Source organism: Quercus lobata, chromosome 7 (assembly GCF_001633185.2).
Source record: "Quercus lobata isolate SW786 chromosome 7, ValleyOak3.0 Primary Assembly, whole genome shotgun sequence".
Lineage (NCBI taxonomy): Eukaryota > Viridiplantae > Streptophyta > Magnoliopsida > Fagales > Fagaceae > Quercus > Quercus lobata.
The window spans coordinates 10,553,682-10,580,699 of NC_044910.1; the positions used below are offsets into that span (position 1 = coordinate 10,553,682).

At 31.9% G+C, this 27,018-nt stretch overlaps 1 protein-coding gene and 2 long non-coding RNA genes across 8 annotated transcripts; 1 reads left to right on the forward strand and 2 right to left on the reverse strand.

Moving 5' to 3' along the window:
* Window positions 1–2,147: 2,147 nt before the first annotated feature.
* On the forward strand, window positions 2,148–7,737 carry LOC115954261. 6 transcript variants are annotated; one of them, XR_004083865.1, is made up of 6 exons: window positions 2,148–2,262; window positions 3,506–3,600; window positions 4,291–4,654; window positions 4,932–5,009; window positions 5,112–5,248; window positions 6,799–7,737. It is a non-coding gene; the product is annotated as an uncharacterized LOC115954261 (long non-coding RNA). The 6 variants fall into 6 exon arrangements; XR_004083867.1 differs by lacking the exon at window positions 3,506–3,600 and having other exon boundaries at window positions 4,291–4,365; window positions 4,486–4,654; XR_004083864.1 differs by lacking the exon at window positions 3,506–3,600 and having other exon boundaries at window positions 6,799–7,028; window positions 7,496–7,518.
* A 937-nt stretch (window positions 7,738–8,674) lies between these two features.
* Window positions 8,675–10,448, reverse strand: LOC115954263. Its single transcript, XR_004083868.1, has 3 exons — window positions 10,302–10,448; window positions 9,908–9,995; window positions 8,675–8,793 (listed from the first exon to the last, which is right to left on the reverse strand). It is a non-coding gene; the product is annotated as an uncharacterized LOC115954263 (long non-coding RNA).
* A 215-nt stretch (window positions 10,449–10,663) lies between these two features.
* Window positions 10,664–22,570, reverse strand: LOC115954259 (probable disease resistance protein At4g27220). The gene is made up of 7 exons (XM_031072172.1): window positions 22,502–22,570; window positions 21,341–21,508; window positions 16,247–16,336; window positions 12,972–14,959; window positions 12,309–12,917; window positions 11,145–12,099; window positions 10,664–10,995 (listed from the first exon to the last, which is right to left on the reverse strand). Exons 4-7 carry the CDS (start codon window positions 14,931–14,933, stop codon window positions 10,982–10,984), a joined length of 3,540 nt encoding a protein of 1,179 aa, XP_030928032.1. The 5' UTR covers window positions 14,934–14,959; window positions 16,247–16,336; window positions 21,341–21,508; window positions 22,502–22,570; the 3' UTR covers window positions 10,664–10,981.
* Between the last annotated feature and the right edge of the window lie 4,448 nt (window positions 22,571–27,018).

The following is a 27,018-nucleotide window of genomic DNA, read 5'->3' on the forward strand; positions in this document are numbered from 1 at the left end:
ACCACTCTTTCAATTGGGTTAATATTCCTTAATTCGGTTTTGATAACTATGGACAGAATTGCAATAAATGTAATCTTTTTGGATAATTGACGCCCCGAAATTAAAAATCGAAAATGAAAATTGACCTAAACTTATATAGTGTAATTTGAATTATTATTATTATTATTGAAAGATACCTATATTGGGCACATGTCTAAAAAGGAAGATGAATGTGAGGAAGGAAGATTTAACCCCTTTTTTTTTATATATAAAATGGGTTAAATCTGGGCCAATTAAAGCATTAGCAATTAGAAACAAATAAATTCCAAAATACAATGAACATGATAATTTTTCCTTTATTTTGGATTTTTTTAATAAAAAAAAGGGCGAGGAACTCAAGGGATTGATGAACGATTAACATTATAAGTAGTAAAAATTCAAACTTATGATGGACAAAAATATAATGAATTTATATGAGTTTCATTGATATATGTTAAAATGGATTAACTCGTCTTGAGACAAATAATGAGCCTGATAATTTTGGGTTCATTACAAGTTAAAGAGGTCAACATGAAATTGACCTATTTATTAACCGTATTAAACTAGGTTAACCCCACTTTGATATAAACTCATCAAAACTGGAAATTAATCTACAAAAATTGTGTCGCATTTATGGGTGAAATTATCCATTGCCATCGTTACCCACAAGAGATTGAATATTTAATTTGTTTTAAGCTTGTACTTACATTTTCACCCTTCTTAATTTTATATAGCTTTTTTGGGGAAAAAAAAAAAAAAATCCCTCTCTCTCTCTCCCTCTCTCACATGTTCTTTCTGTAAACTAATAACTAATAGCTAATATAAAGTAATAACTAAACAACAAAATAAATAGAAAATTAACTTAGAATAATTTAGGAGTAAATTGCAGTGGAAAAATGTTCAAGAAACACCAAAAGGAAAAGTTTGTGGTACTTACCTCCTCCTCCTCCGATACAAAGCAAAGAAGTGTACTGCAGAGAAATTTAGCAGGTTACAACAGAGAGACTGTAGCCAACAATTGCAGAGCACCGTGATCCAATTTTTAAGTGTAATTAAGGAAGAATCAAAAGGGTGATGGAAAACAAGCAAGTGGGTGTTATTATATGTAGTGTAAATGCCTTAACTTAAAGCATCAGAAAGGAAAGGTATCCAATTCTTGCTTTGCTTGGTCATTTTGACAAAGAATCAATGATGATTTCTTGCATGGCCATTTTGACAAAGAATCAATGATGATTTATCTTTAACAGGCATCCCAACCTTTCTTGAACATCAATCTCAAGCGTATGGAAGCAAGCCCTGGTTCACTTTCTAGAATAGGTACTGAGAAATTGTTCCACTATGCCTTTGAGGGGAAAAAAAAAAAAAAAAAAAAAAAACCTGAAAAACAAATTAAAGGAAAAAAGAGATAAGAAAGGAACAACAAGACTACTGGTGAGGAATTACTTGAATATTGAGCAATATATTGTTCACTGCCCTAACAATAGGCGAATGCTTTACAAAAGAGATAAAGAAGAGTGTTAAAGGTGGGTTAGATTGGTATGCAAAAAAAGTGTTGATACGAGAATTTTTAAACTATTCATGATATTTAAGTCAAGGACAACAGTAACAGATCGATTAACCATGCTAACATAAAATGAAATTGGGTTATTAGTAAGACGTAGAATAGTTTTCTTAAAAAATTAAATAAAATCTATTAGACTAAAATTTCAGCAAACAACTTAGACTACATTAAAAAAAAAATCTATAAAAAAAATATAAAAGAAAAAAATCAATGAAAAAATTAGAATTTTTTTAATAAAAACATGGACAATCTAAACTATTAAAGGTCTCATGCCCTATTTGGTAAGAGATTTTAAGTAATGTTATTTAAGTTTTATAGAAATACATATCGGTAAAAAAGTGTTACAGAAGTACGTTTTATATTATTTAAACAACAAAAAGAATTGTGCAAAACACATTAACAAACAGCCCCCCCAAGTTTCTACTTTCTAGCTTAATCTTAGATGTTTAATATTTTTATAGTTATTCATAAAAAAAAAAAATATTGCGAGTATTATTTATTAATTAATTTAGCCACTTTAGAAGAACTTTTATTATTTTTTTATTAATCTTTTTTCGTCGATAGGTAACAAAGCACACTAGTCTACTTCCATCTCTCTCTCTCTCTCTGAGAGTCTGTGTTTCTTTGTTTCTGAATTTGAAGGTTTCACGGAATCGTTGTATGAGCACGGGAACTCTCAAGAGGTGATGCATTCATGTACTTGTAATACTATGTATTATGAATCTTAAGGCGTTACTTTGGGAAATATACAATAACATGAACGATTTATATAACCACATGAATTCAAGTAGCCAGGTCCTACTCCTAGCTATTGAATTAATACTGAGCTCTTGAATTTCTTTTTTCCTTTCTCCTATCTGCTCCGATTGTGGGCTCTCAAAAGTTTGTGGGTTTAGAGGGTCTTTCATTGGGCTTTTAGTTTGTGGGGTGTACGGACAACTATGTTGTTTTTGTGAATTTTAAGGTTCACAGGTTGATTCTGTTGTTTGGTTCGTTTTTTGGATCTGGGTTTTAGTTTTAGCTTGTATTTTTTTTTTTTGGTAAATGTTGCATCTTTGCTCTTGTGGTATGGAATAGGAGGTGATGAAGTAAGTGGTAGTTTGACTTAGCTTGAGAAGATACTTGTACTGCAGTCTGTGACTTTGGAGTTCCTGGTTAGTTTGGTTTTGTGAAGGGGTTTAAGATTTTTGGGTTTTGATTTTGAGGGGGATATGGTGGTGAATTTGATTATCATGGTGATGGTGATTCATGGGTAGTAGCACAGTGAAGGATGGCTCTCCTATCAGACTGAATATTTTCTTATAGTTTAGGCATATATTTTATTTCAAATTCATCAGAACAGTTATGTGGGCGAAAGTGTGGGGGTTTCAATTAATGTTTGTGTGATTATATGTGAACAGGTAAAAAAGAGTAAAACAATTGCTATCTTTGACTATTTCCCTGGTCTACAAACACAATTATTTCGATTCACTATCCTAGTTAAAATGTTTTATCAGATCATCCTAGTGCTCAGGTGTCATCTCACTATTTATGTAGGTGTACATTTTCCTTTCTAGATTATTTCCTTTTCACAATTGTCTTTTACAAATTAATTTGAGTTTAAAATTTGGGTATAATAGTAGGTTATAATTGTGATCAAATAATCGGTTGATTGATGAATTCAGTCACGAGTAATCATTCAATTCTAATTGTCTTTACTGTAGTAATTTTATGAAACTGAAAATTGTTTTTGAAAGTTTAATTATGCTTTGAACATATATAGGCTCTTTATGGATGCGTGTTTTTGTGGATGGATTGTTGTATTCTTAGAATACTTTTAGCTTTTAGTACCTGCCTGATGAATGTGGATTAAAATACTTTTTATGGTTCTTTTTTTTCTTTTCGGCAGTTTATTACTGGTGATTTTGATGATCTTATTATTTTCAGTGGCACAAAAGTAAACACCATAGGTTCCTGAATTTCAGAATTCCGAACTTTTGAGCAATCACTTGGATTACACATAGATGTTGACCTAAGTATAAGTATGTAGCCAAAACTCAACCTTTGACCAGATTAGATTAATCTTGTTGTTGCTCGTTCAATTACCACTTAAACAGTATTTCTTTTCTATTCATTGTTTTTTATTTTTCTTTAACTTCAATAAGTGCATAACAAGTATTCCCTACTAAATTCTTGAGTAGAAAGCGTTGTGTCCAATCTCTCCTTTCTCTGCCATGTAGAATAAGAAACTCAATTTCCTGGTGGCTTTCCTCATAACTATGTATTTAAACCCAATAATCATGTCCACAAATTCCTATGGCCTCATAGCCTGGTAATTTAGGTGGATCAATTCCTTTGTAACTATTTTCACCCGAGCTCAGAAATATTGCCTTTAGGATTCATATTGACCTTCTGCATAAATTTTTCTTATTCATCTTTTCTTAAACTTCCCCTGAAGTATGAGCCTGAAAAAGCATAATTACAGGAAGTGTAGGAATTACAATCGCTGAAAATACTGTTCCATGGTTTATAAGTTGCTTGGATTGCAATTTGGGCATGCATGTAATTGTTTGAATTATGAATCTTAAGGGTTTTTTTTTTTTTTTTTTTTTTTTTGTGAAATATATAATAACATAACATGATATAATATTAGGATGCATATTTCTCATGTTGAATTTCACAAGTTTCTCAATCATCTTCTCTCCCTATTTGATAACTTTATTGGCTTATAGATCCACTATACAAACAGATGAAGTCAAGTAGCCAGGCCCTAAGTACAGAAGTTCAATTTGCTACTTTAAATATGGGTAATTATTTCAATTTCATTAACAGTTACTTACTTCAAGTTCAATAAAATCAATACTAAGCACTTCCAAGTCTTTTCTCCTTTCTCCTGCATTGTGGAATTTGGTCACTTGCATCTTCAGATATAAATCTATCTGCTGCTATAGTGGGCTCTCAGACATTATCACTACAAAAGAAGCACAGCTGAATCTGGTTTCTACATCTGGTGGCCATCATGAGAACTGGGGAGAGTCCACAGTGGCAGAAGCAAGCCCCAGGACTGATACCTCAACAGATGACAATAATGAAAGGGTGATGTCTCTCGCATTGTTTTTGTATCTTATTCAGCTTTCTAGAATTATGTCATCTATATATACCTCGTAGTAATGCAGCTAAGTTTGATGCTGAAAAGTAATATGCCCTTTCATTATATCCGTATGAAAATTCTGTAATGAGAACTATCTTTGCTTTTGGTGTTGCCATGTGAAAGTAATACTAATATTGCATGTAAGAACCTTCTGTTTAATTGCAAAGCTTGGCTGCTCTTTAGCAGCGACTTTAAGTTTGTGCTTTCCTTGTCCTTGTGCAGCATGAAAGGGGTCAATTGGCTGCTGTTGTGGCTTCTGATTCCAGTGATAAATCAAAAGAGAAATCAGGGGATCAAAAGGTAAAATGATTTAAACAATGTATATTCAGGTAATTTCAGATCAATATGATTTAAATAATACATGTTCTAAAATTTTCAAATCAAAATTTTGTGGACATTAAGCCAGCTTGCTCAAAATTGTGAAGCAGCCGGAGAAAGCCGATAGGAAAAAAAAAATTTAGGCATATGTGAAACAACTTGAGAGTAGCCGCCTAAAGCTAACTCAACTAGAGCAAGAGCTCCAGCGAGCCCGCCAGCAGGTTTGACAATGTTATACTCAATTATGTGCAGTACTCCTTTTATCCTTTTTCCATTTCAATGTGAGGCCTTAGGATATTGTTCTTATGTTTCTATGAATATTTTTTCTTTTAGGGCATATTCATCTTAACCTCAGGATATTAGTCCCATATAATGAGTGGAAATTGAATTTAAACTTCCTTTTCTTTTGATTCTTTATGGATTGTATGCTTGGATTTGGAAAATTAATCACGGAATTAATATCACTAAAAACTTTAGAATCATATTTCTAAGCATTTGTGTTAAGGTCCTTAAAAATGTAACCACATGGTTGTGGCTTAAATATGCAAGTTACTGAGGTTTATGATAAAATATGTTTAAATTCTCAGTTGCATGACATGATAAGCCTCAGGCAAGCTCAACATACAATTTGATATGGACACCTTAAAGGGTTTAAAACATGCCAAGCTGTTTCTGTAGCTCATTCAGGTTTCTTTGCTAAACTACATTAGATGAACTCTTACCTGCAATGCAGCTTCGCTAAAGAAAAAAATCTTAAAACTGGTTGCTGGCTTCCCTAATTCAAATCAACTTCACATGTAGATCCACTTATATTTTGTTTGACCTAATTGGGGTATGCTCCAAAGGCGCAAATTTGGAAAACCAATTCTTTCACATTGAAATTTTCTAAACATATATCTCAATGTCATTACATGTCTTTTGATGCAAGGAGCACCAAATTAAATCAGAATTTATTATTTCTGATTTTATTTTGAATTTTGAACTTAATTTTTTATTTTTTTTATTTGTTCTTTATTGTGATTTTGAACTATTTTTTTCCTTAGTCCTTCATGGGTGAATGCCCCTGGATTACCTAGTAACTGGTTTTGCCAAGTGAGGTTAGTTGCCTTTAGGTTTTACAAAAGGTTCCCTTCATTATCAATTTTTTAAATTGTGGCATGATTAGAATTTAGCCCTGTTAAAATTGTGGCTTTTGTAATCGAGAAAACAAAAGTTTAAACATAGGACCATTTGCTCTCATAGGTTGACATACTACCACTTGTCCCAAAAGTTTAAATTATTAGGCAATGATGAATTTAGTCACTTAACCATTTTTATAACACATGTATGGCATTAATAGGGGAAGATGCACCACACACATGCATATTTAATGATGTCTGTATAAATGACCCACCCCCCCCCCCCGCGACAGAAGCCTTATTTTATTTTCCTCTTAGTTTTTTTTCCTTTGACCGAATTGAGTTTATAGCACATAATATACAGGACTATATTTATCTCTTCTTATGTTTCGAGTAATGGAAGTTCTGATTTCTACATTGTGTCTTTGTTACTCATCATCCATTTTTGGAAAGGATGTATTGTAGATGTTGTGACAAAAAAAAAAAAAAAAGCACTTTTTAGCCATTCTGTTTTAACATGTGTCAAAAATTAAAATCTTTAGTACCTTGTTTCTATCTTGGCAGCACTTCTTTTTTCATTATTTTTAAAAAAAATGATTTTTTAACAGTTTTGACTGAATTGCCAAATGGTGCTGCTTCTTGTGAATCAATAGGAGCCTTTAACTGAGCAACAATTGGTAGGCATTTACAGCTTGCAGCAGTCATTCCAACAGGCTGAAGATGCTCTGTCACAAGGCATGGAGGCATTGCAACAACCCCTGGCAGAGGCATTGGCCAAGGGCTCAGCTGGCTCATCAGGATCTTCTGGGAATGTGGCAAACTATATAGGTCAAATGGCCATGGCCATAGAAAGCTTGGAACACTTGAGGGATTCCTTCACCAAGTAATTTCCTATTCTGGTTTGATCCCACTTATTTGTTTTCCTAGTATGGTTCAAGCACTCATTACTAGGAAGAAATGATGCTGAGATGGAACTCAATTTTGAAACAGGCTAGATTTGAAGTGCTAGGATAATCCTTACACATGATAGAATATTTCTTCTTGGCATTGCTTTAAAATGCTTTAGCTACTTTGATATTGTCAGTAACATGGTAGTAAATCTGTAAGTCTAATTGTTTTGAGGAATGTAAGCCTCGCACAATTATAAAATTTTAATTTATGTTCTTTGTCCATAATTAGCCAGTTTGTGTTCCCATGGCATTAGGATTATTGTTTCCAGATCGCACTTTTCTGAATGTTTTCAGATATTTGGAACATGAGGACTAAACCAAATGCTACATGTAAATGTTGTATTTGTATATGTTCTTTAAAGCATTATGCATTTAATCTTGCTTGGGAATTTTTATGCAGGTTGGGGGGAGTCTTCAAAAAAAGAAAAAGAAAAAAAGGGTCTGGTTACTTTTCATTAACTTCCCATTATTATTATTATTATTATTATTATTATTTTCTGCAAAAACTGTTCCCTTGCTAGGTGAAGCAAATCAAACATTTAAAAGGCTTAGTACTAGTTTTGATGCAGCTTGTACATAACTTGGGCTTCTTGTAACTGTAGATGAGGCAGTTTTATATTTATCAAAAAAAAAAAAAAAAAAGATAAGGCAGTTTTATGATACCATTTAGTGGATTGCTGTTGAACTTTAACCCTAAATTCCTTTTGGGATTGGGTTTTCATGCGTTAGTCACATTGATTACCAAATTGAAAGTTGCAGGTCTCTGATCTCCTCGTTGTTGTATGATCTCCATCGGCACTTCTAGTGTCACATATGTTTACCTAAGTTGTTTATTCTCATTTCTTATGTTTAAACTATTGATCCAATAATCAGATTATGTTAGCTGTTTAATAGAACCAGGAAGGAAAATAGAATAGTATTTGTAATGTAGGTTACAGTAATCGATTTGTATACCAGACTCAGATTATATATTGGTGAAAGAGTTCCTTTTTTTTGTTGTTTGGATTTTCTTTATTCATATTCAACATGTAAATATGTTTCTGTGCACAATTTCATTGGCAATGATAATTTTGTAGGTTGGTTGTATCGTTTGGTTTTAGTGGAAAGTCAATTTTGTATGCTGAAATGCGCTGAGGAAGTTTGGTTTTACTCTCTGTACAGCTCTCTTCATTAATAATATTTTTTTTTCAATGTGTCAAAAAAAAAAGAAAAAAAGAGCGTAAAAGTCTGGGTATCGAAATATATGAAGGCATAACCGAAAAAAGAAAAGAGAAAGGAATTTAAAATATTGATCCTATTAAATATAACTTGTTTCTAGTTCAAAGAAACTTAGTAACTATCAAATCATCAAGAAGATAAACTAGTACGAATATGTGTGTATTTACTTGAGCATACATAGAGCTAATAAAAACGCTTAGAAGTTTTTCAAATCTGGAGTATTATGATAAAAGATTGAACATAGACAAAAACAAAAAGAGTATTATCATACAATGGTGCTCTCAGAATACATATACAAATAGCATAAGATAGATCCGGCTAGTTATATGATAAAAAGAAAACAATATAAGGCCCCGTTGGGAATGAGCATGGCTTTAGATGTGCTTCTCATAAGTTTTGTGAAACTGCTTCCTTCTTCATATATCCCAGTGTCATCTTCTCTTACTAACTTGAGGTTGAACATCATGTAGTTGATATAACCTGTTATATAAATGTAATTGAGAAATTAGATTTATAGTGAGTTAAATAAGACTATTGTCATCACTTTTATACTTCCATATATGATGAGGAAAAGGGAAGCTTAAACTATAATGATTTTATTTCGTATACTCTTTTAAAGATTTTAACTTAATTTCTAGAATGTGATGTTTTGTTCTTATAATATAAATATAAAATTAGAGCAAAATTAACAATATTATGTTACACCAAATATGATTTTTTATATTTTATAGAACTATCATTAAAATACTCTGAAAATGGGATATAAAGGTCTTAGAGAAGCCAACAACATGAGAATGAAAACTATTAGCTCACAAGAAGTCAGTGCACAAGTGATTGTCTAATAATTAACTATATACTGAACAAGATGTATTGGACTCGTTGTTCAATAAATACCTTTTTTGAATGCCAACTGAGTATGCTAAATAGATTGGTTTCAATTGTCCAATAACTTGATAATTAGAGTCAAGTTGCATTGTGATTGTGTCTTTTTTTTTGCCAAGTGTGCTGAGGATGGATAAGAGATTTAGTTGGTAATAAGTATAAACATAAGGGCAATTGAATAATTTTTGATTGAGTGGATGGTCAGAAGCTTGCTTGCAGACAACTTATGTAGTGTTCGTTGTGATTCTTATTTGAGTCTTATTCAATGTGCACCACAAGACCACCAATGCATTGAGTTATGAAAACATTGGTTCACGGTATCAATAAATGATATTGTAGTAGACCAAAAGAAAGCCACATACCTAGATTTTGAAAATCATTGCAATTGAATCATATATTGAATCACTTTATCATTAGTCTACATTAATACAACTAGTTCTACTTCTAATTAGCATCTTTCATTCTTAAATAAAAGAAAAGAAAAAGTGATCTTTCTAAACAATGTGTGGATTCTAATTCTACCAACTGTAGATGATTCTTGACCACGAAAATAGTTCTTAACAAGTGTTTCAAATGGTGTGCCTTGTGTGTGTATATATATATATATATATATATATATATATAAGAGTCGTATCTGTTTTTAATTTTTATGCATTTTTGGATACTGACTAAATACTAAACTGATATAAGAAAATGTAATGTGCTTGCTCACCTACTGTATGTCTTGCCCAGCATCACATATCCTTCTCAATAGTCTCAATTTGCTCTTCTTGCTGTGTCTCATGATTCACCTACTTTTCCTGTATGAATAAAATATATATGTGATTAAAGTAATCATAATATTTGCTATTGGAAAAATGATTGTTGCTACTATATTTGATCGTAAGTGAAAATGTTATTGTTTTTCAAGGCATCTTTTTCGTATATGTAAATTGTGTTTTTCCTTCCTTTATTTACTTATTTTTTTCTTTTTAATAAAACTAGGGTCTAATTTTTCTACTAATAAATAAAAGCTTAAAGTATTTGCAAATTATATAGTGCGATGGTCTATACAAAAGAGTTAAAATTCACCCATTAGTGAGATATTTGTGGTGAGAATGTCATACCTTTCCTTTGAAGATGCTCTATGGTGGCATTTATGTCTCCCATCCAAGGACACATTTCTTCACCATTGTATACTCCCTCTAGCTTAGGTGTGTTCAGCTTAGATGGAATAAACGTGCTTAAACTAGGACAATTACTTACCGTTATTTCCTCCAGCGATGGCCACTCTAAAGCATTGGCTTCATTGCAAAAGCACTTCAGATTTGGTAAGCCATCGAGCAAGATTGAGTTCACTTTGTGGAACAGAACGTCCTTTTCTTCCTCTTCTCTTGCTCTTGCAAGGATTTCTTCAATCTTTTTACAGTAACTAACTTTAATTTCCTCTAACATCACAAGTAATTTTGCTATTGATGGTGAGAACAAATATGTCAGACTGTCACATTTACATAGTTCTAACAATCTCAGGTTTCCGAAGCCCAAGATCCTTTCCGGACCCTTCTTCCATATGTGCATCAATTTTGGTAAAAAACTTAGATTCAATTTCCTTAACTGATCTAGTACTGGTGCCATGTGAGTTTCCTCCTCAACATTTAGTTCCTCAAGTTGAAATATAACTTCCAATGAAGCAACATTAATCAATTCAATCGATTCTAGATTCTTTAGGCACTCAATTATATGAGATGGAAAAAAAGACCATATCTCTGAGGGGTTGTCGCTATCAATAACTTTTGGATCCATTGACTTACTCAAAGTACCCTACAAAAAATCAAGTACCGATAAACATGTAAAATAATAATTTCTTTTCAATTATTATTTGTATTTTTTTTTTAGAGAAAAAGATGGTATAAAGTATAAACAGATCCGTGGATGACTAAATAGAAAAGCAATCAACGTCTTTTTATTACCTAATTGTGTTGAATGCTTTAAGGTTATGGAAAACAATTGATTGATTGGATTATCTATATGACAGTCGGTGACGATAGTCCACCAGGATGAGTGCATAAATCTAGAATTTGTACGTAAATCTTCCTTCACAGAGTAGCTTCTTTGCGATTTGTTGGTAGTGCCTTGGTTTGACATAGCCATCAGACCGTAATTTTTGCGACGTGGTACACACTCAAGGCATCGCCAAACAAAACCAGAGGACCCAAGTTCTTGCTCATTGGGTCTTGAATCCAATTCCCTATTGATTTTCTTCGACTTTTTTGGGCTCTGAATTTCTGAACCAATTGTTTTCAATTTGGGACAATGACTGAAATGAATCTCCTTAATGGATGACCATTCAAAAGAATAAGCTTTGATACAGAAACTCATCATATTTGGCAGGTTTTGTACTTGCAAGGAACTAACTCTAGGGAACAGGATGATATCCGTTGCCTCTTCTTCTCCATCTCTTTGAACAATGTTTTCGATTGCGTCACAATCTCTTATCTTAATGCTTGGAAGTTCCACAAGCAGTTTTGCAATAGAAGTTGGGAATAAATATCTTAGACGATGACATTCACTTACTTCAATGGATGTTAGTTTTTGAAAGCCTTGAATTCCTTGTGGAACATTCTTCCACACGTATCTCAACTCAGATAAATTTTTTACCTTTAAAGTTTTCAACTGAGCAAGTATTGCAATTCTCTCGTGATCTTTGTTGGCCTTCAGTCCTTCAAGATCAAATACCACTTCTAGTGAATCAGCTTCCTCCAATTCAAGATTTTCTAAATTCGGTGCCCACAAGATGGTGTTGGATGAGAAGAGTTTATGAGAGATAATGGGTGTTGATTCAGGAAATGGGTCAGTATGTTGTTGAATGTCTGTCGTCTTGTGCTTTTCAAGATTGGTCACTTCATCAGTGCCGATCCTTACAACCTGATGAATCCATCAAATTATTATTAGCATCAGCGTTCAACTTTTTCAGTTTTATTAGCATCAAATCCAGACCAGAACTAAATGTCAAAAAATTGATAAATCAATTTGATAAACATAAAACAACGAGCTTTTGAATAGTTTAAGTTAACTATACAACAATTTATTAAATAATAGTAACATTTTACAGAGAGAGAAAGAATCATACATACCTCTTGATTCAAGGTTGGTTGGACAAGCTCAACGGGACCCACGCCTGTACAAAAGCCAAGAAGTCTTGGTAGAGTCCATAGTCGAAGAGATTTGAGGCTGCCAAAACAAGCACCGCTAGAGGATCTATCTGGGAATTGGCTATGATATATCTCTTTTAAATTAATCAATCCCTCTAGTTCCAATGACTCCAGGATAGGAAAGGCAGCACGTGGAGTCAGATATGATGTGGCATCCATTACATATTCTACATCTTCACTTCCAACAACTTCTAGAACCTTCAAGCATTGAAAACCCTCTTTGTCTAACTCATACGCAATGTTTTTTAAATCTTTTATTTTTTTCAACCTTAATATTTCAGATCTCTTTAAAAGTTGAAGAAGCATCTGCCTCCCTGCAATATCACTTAGGTCACAGCTTGCAAGTCCCAAACTATTTTCAAATAAATAGTTTAAATCATCATCTCCATTACCACTTGCAAATATCTGAAATTTTATCGTTTCATTTTTGAAGGGCAAGTCTTTTGGCAAGACCTTAATGTTTGGTATTTGAATTTGTAAAGCCACCAAATAGGATAAAGACATGAGTTCAGTAAGGCTTGCGTTTGCTCCCTCTTTCTCTTCTTCCTTTTCTTCTTGGTACTCTTCTTCCTCTTCCTCATCCACTTCTTCCTGTTCCATAGGTTCCCACTTCACATCTACTCCAAACATGTATAACTCTTCTAGGTGAGATAAACTCGATAGGAGATCAGGTGGAATTCGCTCAAGATCACTGCAATTTGTCAATTCTAACAACTTTAGACAACTAAGATTTCTCATTTCTCCTGGCAACTCCTTGATTTTAGATTCAATAAAGCTAAGAATTTCTAGTTTCCTAAGTTCTCCAATTGCTGACACATCTGTTATCTTACAAGCACCAAATTGCAGGGTCCGAAGGTTTTGAAGGACATTGATTGATTGTGGTAATGATGGAAAGGACATACCAAACAGAGACAAAACCTTTAAACCTTTCATCCCTTTAAATAGATTGGGTGGGAGCGTTTGCAAAGTGTCAATCTCAAATGCTAGCTGCAAAAGCTCAAGTTTAGGACACTCCAAGCCATCGGGATGCCTTTTCAATTCTACGGTTACAAGTGAAATTGCAGTAGAACGCTCGCATGAATCTTTCTCTGGCCATTCTTCCATATTTTCATTACATCGTACAAGAAAACCTTGATTTTCTGCAATTGATATTGCAACATCCCGTACAACATCATGCATTTTCACAAATTGTTCTCCTACCTCACTATCCAACAGTAGAAATGATCTTTTGAGATTCTTAACTATTGCATGGACTCTATTTCTTGCTTCTGCAACAGTATCAATCTTTGCAAACAACCTTTGTCCCACCCCATACCTCACTAAAAGTTCAATGAGAATATCATAATCTTCCGGAAATAAACAACATAACAAAAAGCATGACTTGGCTTCATCACTTTTTAAGTAACCATAACTAAGCTCTATGCTGGAATACACCTTTGAATCAAGACCGGGAATATTTTTTGGGATAGCATTTTTAAGCTGTTGAAGTGCAGCACTCCACTCAAACTCGCTTTTGTTTTCTAGAGCTCTTCCAACAGTTACAATAGCAACAGGTAGACCTCCACATTCCTCTGCAACCTCTTTTGCTATTGGGTGTAGATTGGGAGTATCGATACAATTACCTGCCATCCTCCTGAAAAGATTCCATGCTTCTTCTTCAAATAAAACTTTGATTGGAAAAATCTTCTGAGTTTTCATCTGAGTGCAGGCTTCTTCACTTCGTGATGTCAACAAGATTTTGCATCTATTGTGTTCACCTCCATAAGGAATTCCAACTTCCACTAAATCAAGTGCATCCCACACATCATCCAATATTACAAGAACACGCTTGCTATCCATTGATAGTCTCTTATTTAATCGTTCTGCTCTCACAAGTTCACTCTCTTCAACGAGTTGCAGACCTAGCATTTCCGCAATTTGAACTTGAATCTTTCTCAAGTCTTGGTTCTGGGACACCACCACCATCACAACTTCATCAAATAACTTATCATCTTTTGCTCTTTTCGCTACCTCTTTTGCCATTGTTGTTTTCCCTATCCCCCCCATACCGCATATGGCAATCATATTGACCTCGTCAGCTCTTAGTGCTTCTAAAACTTCTCTCCTCATTTTTGTTCTTGACTCAAAATCCATAATGCCTTCTATGGATGAAGATCCTACTCCCAGCGAAGGAGGAGGAGAGGACACTTCACTAAATTGTCCATCGTTTAGTAGTACATCAATTTCCAGAGTCTTCTTCTTAGCTTTCCTACTCAAGGAATAACGTGGACACCAACCATCTAAGCCCTTCTTATTTGCTTCGGCATCTTCATCAAGGATGTTGCGTGCCTTTTCTACCCACCTCTCAACCACAGGTAAAATTACCTGTCCGTTCCTTTTTGCTGCGTCAATTTTTAATTGCACCCCATCTATCTTGGCATTAAGGTTCCCAGTTCGATCTTCAAGATTCTTGATGTTGCTATTGTACTGAAACAGATAGCCACAATGTTTTTTGATTGGGTCCACGAAGTATCCTCCTATGGTTACTATAACTGAAACAACATCCATTTCTTTGCTTTATTCTTCTGGATTCTCTGTAAAAATAGAAGAAATTTAAAGATTTAACTTTCATTTATTCAAAACCAAAAAGACAAAATTTTAAGTATTATGACTTTCATTTATGCAAAACCAAGTCAGAAGTGATGGTTGCACTGAAGTGGACCTACTGATTAGATAGTTTTAGCGTTGCAATTATCGCCGAAGTTTTTAGAATGGTTTTCTTTAATCCAATAAACTTGTGATAAGTAAGTTGGTGCTACGTGCATTTAGAATTTTGTGAACAAAAAAGTTGGGTGTAGAACAAAAATACTAGCGTCATCCCCACGCAGGCTTCACTTCTTCTTTTCTTTTTCCCTTTTTCTCTTTATTTTTTATTATTATTTTTTATGTCAAAAGTTTTCATTCATCCCAATTCAGGTTTAAGCATTTGCCAATCACCGAAATAGATAGGAGTGTGAATATTAATTGTTTTTATTTTTCTAGATTTTTATTTTGTTTTTGATTAATCATTGGTATCAAAGCGTCCTTGTGCTCAAGAGGATTTTTTTTAAGCTTTCCAGTGAGCTTTACGTGATTAATTTTTCCGAGATTTTTTTTTTTTTTTTTTTTTGGTTTAAAACTAATTAATATTAGTCATTTGATCAAATTCTATTTTTTCGGTGTAAACTATGGCGGAGCCAGAAATTTATCTTTGGGAGGCCACACACACACACACATTTATATATATATATATATATATATTTGTGTACGAAATGTAAAATAGTAATGTACAATATGTGTTATAAACAAAAGTGTATTTAATTAAAATTAAACAATCATGAGACAGGATTGACAAAATGATTTAATATCTTTTATCAACTATGAAATGTTAATATAGTAGTATACACTGTATATTTTAATCAACTAATCAAGTACATTTATAATTTATAATGCCATTCGGTATATTATATATTAATTATTATAATAATAAATAATATATTATAAGGAATATAAAAAAAGAAAGCAAATGAAAAGTAAGGTAAAAAAATCAAAAGAAAGCAAATGCAAAGTACCTTGGGAAAGAGTTAAAAATAAGGGGTCAACCGGTTAGCTAGGGACACAGAACACTGCACAGTCCGGGGATGAAGGGCCCACAGAAGTTTCAATATTTCACTCTTTCTTGTCTAGTTTAGTCACAGTACAAAACTTTTACTTTTTATATTGTAAACAAACTACAACAGCATCAATGGGAGGGAAATGGAAAGAACTGAAAAGAAAAAAAGAAAAAGAAAAAAAAGAAGGCAAATGCCAAGTCACCAACGGAGACAGAGAGAGAGAGTCACCTGTGTGAGGCAAAATGTTTCTGCAACTATGTGGGGGGCTTGGTGGTGCGGCACATCAACAAAGCTTCTGACTTTTCAATTTTTCTGCTGCTGTGGTACAAGTAAGCCTTAGATGTGTTGTGATGAAAATTAGAATTTTTTTCCCTTTTATTTGTTGAGGTAATTGTTAAAATACCTATATATTCATTTTAAAGATGCTGAAGGTTTAATTATTGTAATTTGTTGACATATGTATTTATGGATTTTATTTTATTTAAATGAAAATTATGTTTATTTTTAGACTTTTTAAAATATGTATAATATCATATATGGGGGCAAAATGACAAGGTTATTTAAAAATTTTCAAATTATTTAGGATATTTCCAAAAAAAAAAAAAAATTTAATTTTTTCAAAAATTTTGGGATCACCAAGGCCCCACCTCAGCCCTCAAGTGGCTTCGGCACTGAGTGTAATGCTATTTGAACATTCCCTAATTGGCTAATTTTGACTAATTCTAATTTGAGGGGCTGTGTGTAGTACTATTGGGTGTGGACCGCGTGGTGGTTCACGGTGATCTTTCTTGACAATGTGTAGTGATTTTGATTAGGTGATGATTTTTTTTTTTCTTTTGATGAATATCAGGATTTTTTTTTCTTAATATTTTTTAGTAGTTATTTATATTTTTAATATAATTTTTAATTGGTTAAATATAGGCTTTTAAACGGAAGAACCAAATTACAATGAATGTAAACTTTATGGATAACTCAAAAATAGAAAAAAAAATTAAATGTCAAAAATGAAAATTGACCTAAACTTATACCGTGTAATTTGGATTTTAGTCTTTTATTATTATTGAAAGATACCTACACTAGACACATGACTGAAGAGGCAGGTAGATCCGTGGATGTGTGGCAGTAAATTTAAGGGAGTAATGCTAGGACCACATGAAATGGTATAACATTTGTCACAACTCTAAACAGCTTGCCATGTAATGAGTAGTGACAAAAATTGTGCTATTTTATGTGGTTCTAGCATTATTTGTAAAAAGGAGAGTATAATAATCAAATCCCCTCCTATCCATTATAAATTTGTTTAATTTTTTATTTTTATAGGATGCAAATACCTTTTTATAGATGGTAGGCTTCAAGTTAAAATTGATGTAACTTTTGATAATGTTACATCATTTAATATTTTGGATGAAACTTAGGTATAATACCTTAATTAGGTGCATATTACACTAGGTTCTCCAATTGAATGCAAACATTTGGTTGTTTTAAATTTAATTGTTTTAAGAAAAAAAAAATTACTCTATTTGTATTTTATCGATCAATGCAACCAAGTATTTGAATTTATTGAGTTATGTGGAGCCTGGTTTTGTGTTTGGTTCGGCTTGTGACCTAACTTGACTTGAAAGTGTTTTGGTTTCAAATAGAAGATTTTGTGAGACTTAGTCCAAGGAGTAGAGGCTTGGGCCCATTTTAGATTCTTTGTTTGGGGATATCTATACTATTACTTCATAATTAAGGTTTGATGCATTGAAAATCATACTACCACCTTTATATATTTCTCCTTGCATGACATAGTGAAAATCCTTAAGTTCTAGGAATTAGGTTAAATTCCTAATGGAATTCGATTTGGGAACATGATATATTATACCTAATTTTTAGGCTAATAAATGCCTATTAGATGTGTGTTTTGAAAAATCTATCATTGAATTGCGTATACTTCTTATATTGTCCATGCTTATCGGATTTCTGGATAATAAAAAATCAATAACTATTTCATTATAAAATATTTAAATTTCAAGTTTTTTGCATTTAAAAACTATACACAAAACATGATTTTATGAATTCAATAATAAATCATATATGATTAATATAAAATTTGACGTGCATGTTAAAAAGAATAAAGAAATTTACTCCAATAATGAAATATTTAAAATATTAAGCCAATATTTTTATTTTTTATTTTTGTAATTCTTGTCAAACAATCACAAAATTCAAATGTCACTAAAATAATTTAAACGAAAAATTTTGCCTACATAATAGTTTGTAGGCAATGGCTATAAACTCCCACTAAAATTTAACATGGCTACATATTTCAAAATTTTAATTATTGGATTATATGTTATATATACTCTTAATATGCATGTCAAATCTGGTTCAAATTGGATATTATTTAATATTTAAGCAATAAACTTATTTTTATGAATAATTTAAGATTACTAAGGGTGGCAAAATTTGACACGACCCATGAACCCGACATGACTAACCTGTTTATAAACAGGTCATGGGTTGAGGCTAAACGGGTTCGGGTCATATTCGGGCTGACATGGCTAACTCGTCTGATAAACAAGTTGTGTTCGTGTTCAATATGCGAACCCGTTTGACTCGTTTAGCTTATAAAATTATTAGTTATTTTGATATTATTTCTTAATTAATGGTTTTTTTTTATTATATATGTTTATTACTATATTTATAGTTGCAATTGTATTTTAATTTTAGATATATGGGAATTGAGAAAGATTATATAGGTTTTGTATGACCTATTCATCAAATAGATTATTAAATGGGTCATTTGCATTGATCTTTACATGACTTGTTAATTAAACGAGTTAAACGTGTTGGGTTGGGTTGACCTGTTTAATAACAGGTTGTGTTCAGGTTGAAGATTCCTGATATGTTTACTAAACAGGTCGGGTTCGGGTCAACCTATATAGCCGAATACTCATGGCTCCACACAACACAAACCCAACTTGCAAACACGAATTGCCACTCCTAAAGATTACAAAAACTTGAAATTTAGATATTTGATTGATAATATAGTTATTGATCTTTAATCTTTCAATTTTTACAAGTATTGAAGATATAACAAAAAATACAATGTAATGGTGGATTTATCTACGTCCACATCCAATATAAAGTTATAAAGGTAATTTGTATGCAAACTTTTTTTTTTTTGGGTTTCATTTGGGTATGAAATGAAGGACCTTCTAGCATGATGCCGAAGCACCAAATTTGCAAAAGAAATGGTATTGGGCTGCCCATTCGCTTCACTAGAACATGTTGTGGCTATTGGTTAAACAAGTCAGACTATTTTGTTCGCTCCTAGATCAGAGATTCCACACCATCTTCTCAATCCCACCTTGAAAGAACGATTACCTATTTGAGGAACTAGACAGAGTTGCGAGCTGTCCGGTGTGGGTCGCAATGGGATCTCTCTCCGATTTCACCTGGGTGGTGAGATCTTTGTTTATTTATTTGTGTTACTCAAATGATTTTGAGTTGTGGATTGAAAGTTTTAAGATGATCGATTTTTCATAAAAGGAATTTGGAGGACTTCGTTTATTATTATTTTTTGTTTGGTTACTGTGAAAGTTGCAAGATTTTTTTAATTTGTAATTCTCTCAATTTAATTTTTTTTCCAGCACAAATATTCTTTAAAACTTTTTTAAATATAAAAATTTCAAAAAGACTAGTATAGAACTATTTAATGGCGACATAGCTAGCAGAGTAGATGGAAGTATTAAGTTAAATAGAGTTAAAAGTTAGATAAGTGAATTGAATGAAAGTGAGATTAGTGGCCTAATTTGAATTTTAGTTAAAGAGGGTGTAATTTGTATTTTTGTATTTTTTTTTTCTCTTGAATCTCAATTTTTTTTGTCTACTTAAAATAAATATTGGTATTTTTTTATTACTTTTTTAAAAGAAAATATTTTTAAAGGTTAGATATAGGCTTTTAAATGAAATGATAGAATCAGTCGTATTAATCGGTACCGGACTACTAATTAGATCAAAATAACCATGTTCTTTGACATTAGACGGAATGATATGGAGTATTGTACTGCTAAAGTAGTCTATTAAGTCTACGATATTAACTCGTGGAAAACCATAAAAATCAAGTTATAAAGGGCTTGACTTTTCTTTAATATATTTTCTAGTTAGTTTCTATGAGATAGAATAGTGTGATAACGAGTTTAAATCTCCAAGGTTTAGTTAGTAGTAATGTGACAATTTATTTATTCCTTCATATGATTTTCTTTATGTGTGTTTTTTTGTTGTTGATATATATATATATATATATATATATATATATATATATATATTTATATGTGTGTGTGTAAAACCTCATTTAAAAAAGAAAAAGAAAATATTTCTTATTTTGTTGATGTCTATTAAAGCTCCTATAAGCACAAAACAAAATTTTCTTCTACATTAAACTTTAAAGTTTTAGGTACATATATGTTCACAATATTATTTTTGAGATGTGACAATTTGATCATTTTACGAGTATTAACTAAATTATCATAATTCACACGAGTTGAACTTAAAGCTTTGTAAGTTTACTTACTAAAAATTCTTTTATATGAATTGTAAGTAGAACTTTTAACTTCAAAGAGGAAAAAAAAAAAAAAAATGGCTTATTTGTGTGTAAACAAAAACCCTTTAACATATAAATCCTTTATTTGAATCGCAACAAATATGCTATGTTTATGGAATTTTGTTACATTTAAATATTGTTATGTATTCAGACAAATGGTTTTTTATTATTAGGAGTGATCCTGTGTTGTGTGCGCATGTGTGCATTAAATATGAATTTCGTTCCCTAAAATTAAATCCTTAATTCTGCCACCGCATGAAAGTAGGAGTTCCTTAATGTGTGGTTAGTAGTGGAGAGTAAACACGTGCCAAAGTCGGAGAAAATGGCATGTGGAAGAGGACGCAAACGTGGCATATGTGATCAAGGAGGTGGCGATGCAAGTGTGTGGTTGACACATGGAGGCTTGGATAGGCATGTGGAGGTGTGTAGTAGGACCTTTTGGTGGAACATGAATAACGTTCATGATTCATGAGCTCTCTTTTGGTAGAGATTTCTCTCTACATGTCATAGCTCACTACCATATTTTAAAAAGCATGCTATTATTGTCATTATAAACATATTCATATGATTGAATCATTCAATTTCATGCCATAACATGCCTCTAAAAATTCATGCATATTGGATTTTTTAAAAGCAATAAAAATCATGGAATCATTAATCCAAAAAAAGGAAAATGAGCATACATAGCTCTACTATCAATATTGAATATATTAGATGGGCCTATATTTACATACCTTTGTAAAACCGATTACTCACTTCTCAAATCTTTCTCTTCTTTACTTTACAAACTCATCCACACAACCTCTACAATTCATTGAGCACCTTTTTGTCATTGGAGAGGCTACCGAAGTTTCTTTTGAGATTCTCACACTCCAAGTTCTAGAGTACTCTTGATGGTTTCCCTAGAAAGAAATGACTTACTTGAGAGAACACTTAGAAATTGTATGTCGTTTTTCTTCTCACAATTTCTCTATTGGTCCCTTTTTTTCCTTTAACTATTGTAATAGTATTTAAATACAAATTTGAATAAACCTACTATCAAGACGAGTGGTCTTATAACCACTCAACCCATTGTTATCACTCCACTATTGATCATGGCAATTCATACTTAGACCAATTTAAATTTAAACTTGAATTTAAATCCACTTATCAGATAGCCCGTGGATAGATAACCCATGTGGATGATCCTTAGGCCATGGGTTATGGGTTGGGTTAAATCTGGGCCAATTAAGCATTAGCAATTAGAAACAAATAAATTCCAAAATACAATGAACATGATAATTTTTCCTTTATTTTGGATTTTTTTTAATAAAAAAAGGGCAAGGAACTCAAGGGATTGATGAAGGATTAACATTATAATTTGTAAAAATTCAAACTTATGATGGACAAAAATATAATGTATTTATATGAGTTTCATTGATATGTGTTAAAATGGATTAACTCGTCTTGAGACAAATAGTGAGCCTGATAATTTTGGGTTCATTACAAGTTAAAGAGGTCAACATGAAATTGACCTATTTATTAACCGTATTAAACTAGGTTAACCCCACTTTGATATAAACTCATCAAAACCGGAAATTAATCTACAAAAATTGTGTCACATTTATGGGTGAAATTATCCATTGCCATTGTTACCCACAAGAGATTGAATATTTAATTTGTTTTAAGCCTGTACTTACATTTTCACCCTTAATTTTATATAGCTTTTTTGAAGAAAAAAAAAACCTCTCTTTCCCTCTCTCACATGTTCTTTCTGTAAACTAATAACTAATAACTAATATAAAGTAATAACTAAATAACAAAATAAATAGAAAATTAACTTAGAATAATTTAGGAGTAACTTGCAGTGGAAAAATGTTCAAGAAACACCAAAAGGAAAAGTTTATGGTACTTACCTCCTCCTCCTCCGATACAAAGCAAAGAAGTGTACTGCAGAGAAATTTAGCAGGTTACAACAGAGAGACTGTAGCCAACAATTGCAGAGCACCGTGATCCAATTTTTAAGTGTAATTAAGGAAGAATCAAAAGGGTGATGGAAAACAAGCAAGTGGGTGTTATTATATGTAGTGTAAATGCCTTGACTTAAAGCATCAGAAAGGAAAGGTATCCAATTCTTGCTTTGCTTGGTCATTTTGACAAAGAATCAATGATGATTTCTTGCTTGGCCATTTTGACAAAGAATCAATGATGATTTATCTTTAACAGGCATCCCAACCTTTCTTGAACATCAATCTCAAGCGTATGGAAGCAAGCCCTGATTCACTTTCTAGAATAGGTACTGAGAAATTGTTCCACTATCCCTTTGAGGAAACGAAAAAAAAAAAAAAAAAAAACCTGAAAAACGAATAAAAGGAAAAAAGAGATAAGAAAGGAACAACAAGACTGGTGAGGTATTACTTGAATATTGAGCAATATATTGTTCACTGCCCTAACAATCTTACAATAGGCGAATGCTTTACAAAAGAGACAAAGAAGATTGTTAATATGCAAAAAAAGTGTTGATAAGAGAATTTTTAAACTAATTCATGATATTTAAGTCAAGGACAACAGCAACAGATCGATTAACCATGCTAACATAAAATGAAATTGGGTTATTGGTAAGACGTAGAATAGTTTTCTAAAAAAATTAAATAAAATCTATTAGAGTAAAATTTCAGCAAACAACTTAGACTACATTAAAAAAAAAAATCTATATAAAAAAATATAAAAGAAAAAAAATCAGTTATTAAATATTAGAATTTTTTTTAATAAAAACATGGACAATCTAAATTACTAAAGGCCTCATGCTCCATTTGGTAAGAGATTTATAGTAACGTTGTTTAAGTTTTGTGGAAATATATGTGGGTAAAAAAGTGTTGCAGAAATACGTTTTATGTTATTTAAACAACAAAAACTGTTGTTCAAAACACATTAGCAAACAGCCCATGAGTTTCTACTTTCTATCATAGTCTTACATGTTTAATATTTTTATAGTTATTCATAAAAAAAAAAAAATTATAGAGAGAGAGAGAGAGAGAGAGAGTAATCACCTTTTTCAAGAGAGAAACAGAAAATATAATGAGAAAAAGAAACATCAAAATAAAAAATATAGTCATAAGTCAAACACCAAATTATCCAAGCTATGATATATAATAGAATAATTTTATATTTTTGTAAACTATATTTATATGCAATTGAATAACATTTAACAATCATAGAAAAGGAAAAAAAGAAAAGAAAAGATGATAACTTAATAACACAAAAGCAAATTGCAACCCAAAATAAAATTCTAAAGAAGTCATATAAATACATCAATCTAAATTAGAGATACAAAAAATAAAAAATTCACACCATATAAACATGAGAGAGAGAGAGAGAGAGAGAGAGAGAGAGAGAGAGAAGAGAGAGAGGGAGAGAAATAATCACATTTTCATGTGAGAAATATGTATAGAATGGGAGAGAAAATGTCATATTTATAGTAGCAGAATGGGGATAAGAATAGTCAAAATAAAATGAAGAGGAAGAGGTAGATAAAGAGTAACATTAAGGTTGGGAGTAGTAGAGAGATGAAAAGGTAAAAGAGAAGTTATGGTTGGAAGTAGTGGAGAGAAATGGAGAATTGGTAGATGATGTGGCCGCTGATGTAGCTCAATAGGATTATAGCAACAATAAATACTACGCTTCAACTTTTAGATATATATGGATATAAATGTGTTAGGGATTGATGGTTACCATCCAAATGGCATTGTAGTTAAAATTCCTATCAATATTGATATATGAATAGGAGTATCGGGTGTAACTGTGTAACACTAAATCCTTCATAGAAAATTATGTGCAATTTTGATGGGAATTCGTATTATTTGGGTTGTGTTCATGTCGTGTCGAGTGAAGGGTATTCAACTATATGGGTCAACCCAAACATGATTTATTTTAATAATCTTGTATCAACACTAACACGACCCATTTGTTAAGCTGGTTGACACAATGCAAGACTTCCCAACCCACATATCATGCTTAACAAACATGTTATCTTGGATTGACACAGACATAACCAATTTGACCCATTTATTAATATACAGGGAGTGTTAGATTTAGGGGAGTCAATATTGTACCAAACTAATTGGTATGGTTGGAATTTGTCATACCGATAGGCGAACTGGTTCAAAACACCCTTAGAGTATCCTCAATAAGGTAATACCCTAAAATGCATTCTACCGCAAAGAAGGCAAACTTTTTATTAAAAAAAAAAAAAACTATTTTATTGTGTTTGAGCTATAGTGAGCAACTAGAGATAGCAGCTCATTGTAGCTTAATCTCAAAACAAAAACTAATTTTTTAATGTGGGGTGTTAAAAAAAGTATTTTAATGTGTTGATGGTTGTGGTTGTTGTTTATTGTGCTGGATATATTATTTTATTGTGTTATTTATATTATTTTAATGTGTTGAATGTTAAAATAAAACCTTTGATGTTGGATGTATTATAAAGTGGGGTGTTAAAATAGATAAAATTGTATTTTAAGTTGCTAAAATCTATATTTTTTAGCAACCTTGTTGTGAATGCTCTTATAAGCCATTCTTACTGGCTAGACCACCACAAAAGTGGTCATTTCTTTGTCGTGGTTCAAGCAATGTACTTTCCCTGGCACTAAGCCACTGGAAATATTTGCTAAATAACATAATTTTAGGAAATATTTGCTAAATAGCACCTAATCAAACTTATTTAGTTATGTAGCACTTTTTTGGACTCAAGTTTGTCAACTGACAAACTTGAGTTCGAAAAAGTGCTACATAACTAAATAAGTTTGATCCGATGCTTTTTTCCTAAATATTTCCAAAAATTATGCTATTTGGCAAAATATGCCCTAAGCCACTAGAGTGGATCCTATGCTATGCCCTTGAGTAGGGATGTCAATTTGGGTTAGCGTGTCAGGTTCATGTCTTGTCGAGATAGGAGTATTCGATTAAATGGCTTAACTTTAACCCAACACATTTAATAATTGTGTCATGATCCTTCAACCGTAACCAGATCTGTTAATTAGGCGGGTTAACCTGACCCAACCCACTTGATACGCTTAATAAACAGGTCGTGTTGGGTTGACACGAATGTAACACAATCTATTTCAACCTACATAATATTTAATATAATATCCATCTAGAATTTTTATTTTATTTTATTTTTTATTTTTTATTTTTACATCTCAAAAGTAATGCATACACTTCAAGTCTTCAACCTACATTCAAAAAATAATATAGTTCAACAAAAATATAACATCCATCTAGAAATAATTTATTTACACTTTAAAAAAAGTGCATACACTTCAACCCAATTTCAAAATAACATAGTTCAACAAAAATATAATATCCTCAAAACTCACCAAATGCTAAGTATCAATATTGAAAGAGTTGGAGCAAAAAGTAGACTAATCATGACTATAACTACGATTATCATCTATAGATTCTTTGTTAATATCCAAATTCATAACATCTCCCATAAGCTCATCCAATTTTATTTGTGCAAGTTCTATGCCAAAAAAATATATAAGTATTAGTAGTTCAAAAATATGATCATGCCTCAACAGTTTTACAAGAACTAAATAATAATGTAAGAGTAATAATAACTAAAGAAACAAATAAGATTACCTTTCTCTCCATATAGCCAATCTCTAGTGCAAACCAATTATAAGAAGGTTTAGAGATTTAGGGTTTGCAGGGTTTAGAGATCTAGGGTTTGTAAAGTTTCAATTTCCAATTATATCCCTTGCAAGTTCTTGTAATTGCTTACTTTTCTTTTTAAATTTAAAGCATAGGTTGGATATAAAAGGTATTTGAAAAATCTAAAATAAAATGAATATTTATTTGTCATATGAGTTAAACGGGTTGTGTTAAATGGGTCATTTTGGGTTGACACAAATAAATTAGCGTGTCAAACATGTTTATTGCAGGTTAACCCACTTATGACAAGTTTCTTATCGTGTCGCTTTTGGGTTGACCCGTTTATGACCCAAACTTGCTAAGGCCCAACCCTAACCCGAAAAAATCCATGCTGGGTTTGTGTCGTGTTTGTGGGTTGGTTCGAACATTTACACCTCAAGTTAAGAGTGGAATTTGATGAACACTGTTCATCATCTTCAACCTTCAACCCTAATTTGACACTAATCTTTAAAAGACCATAACTTACTCATTTTAAGTCCAAATTAAACCGGTAAACTATTGTTTTGAAGCTTGTAAAATATACTATAATTCATGAAAATAATTGACAAAAAATGAGTTTTAGTGAGTCAAAATTGGTATGCAATTTTTTGGTTTTTTTAATATTTTTTTTTATACCAATTTTCAAAACTAGATTTTGTATCTCTTTACATGCCATAACTCGCTACCATATTTTAAAAGCATGCTATTATCATCATTAGAAACATACTCATATGATTTAATC

Bases quoted from the DNA above. Each gene is read 5' to 3' on its own strand.
- LOC115954259 (XM_031072172.1), bottom strand. From the start codon at position 14,933: ATGGATGTTGTTTCAGTTATAGTAACCATAGGAGGATACTTCGTGGAC. The intron at 12,918-12,971 runs GTGGATGAGGAA...GAAGAGAAAGAG, and splicing joins AACCTATGGAACAGGAAGAA to GGAGCAAACGCAAGCCTTAC. The intron at 12,100-12,308 runs GTATGTATGATT...TGGATTCATCAG, and splicing joins AACCAACCTTGAATCAAGAG to GTTGTAAGGATCGGCACTGA.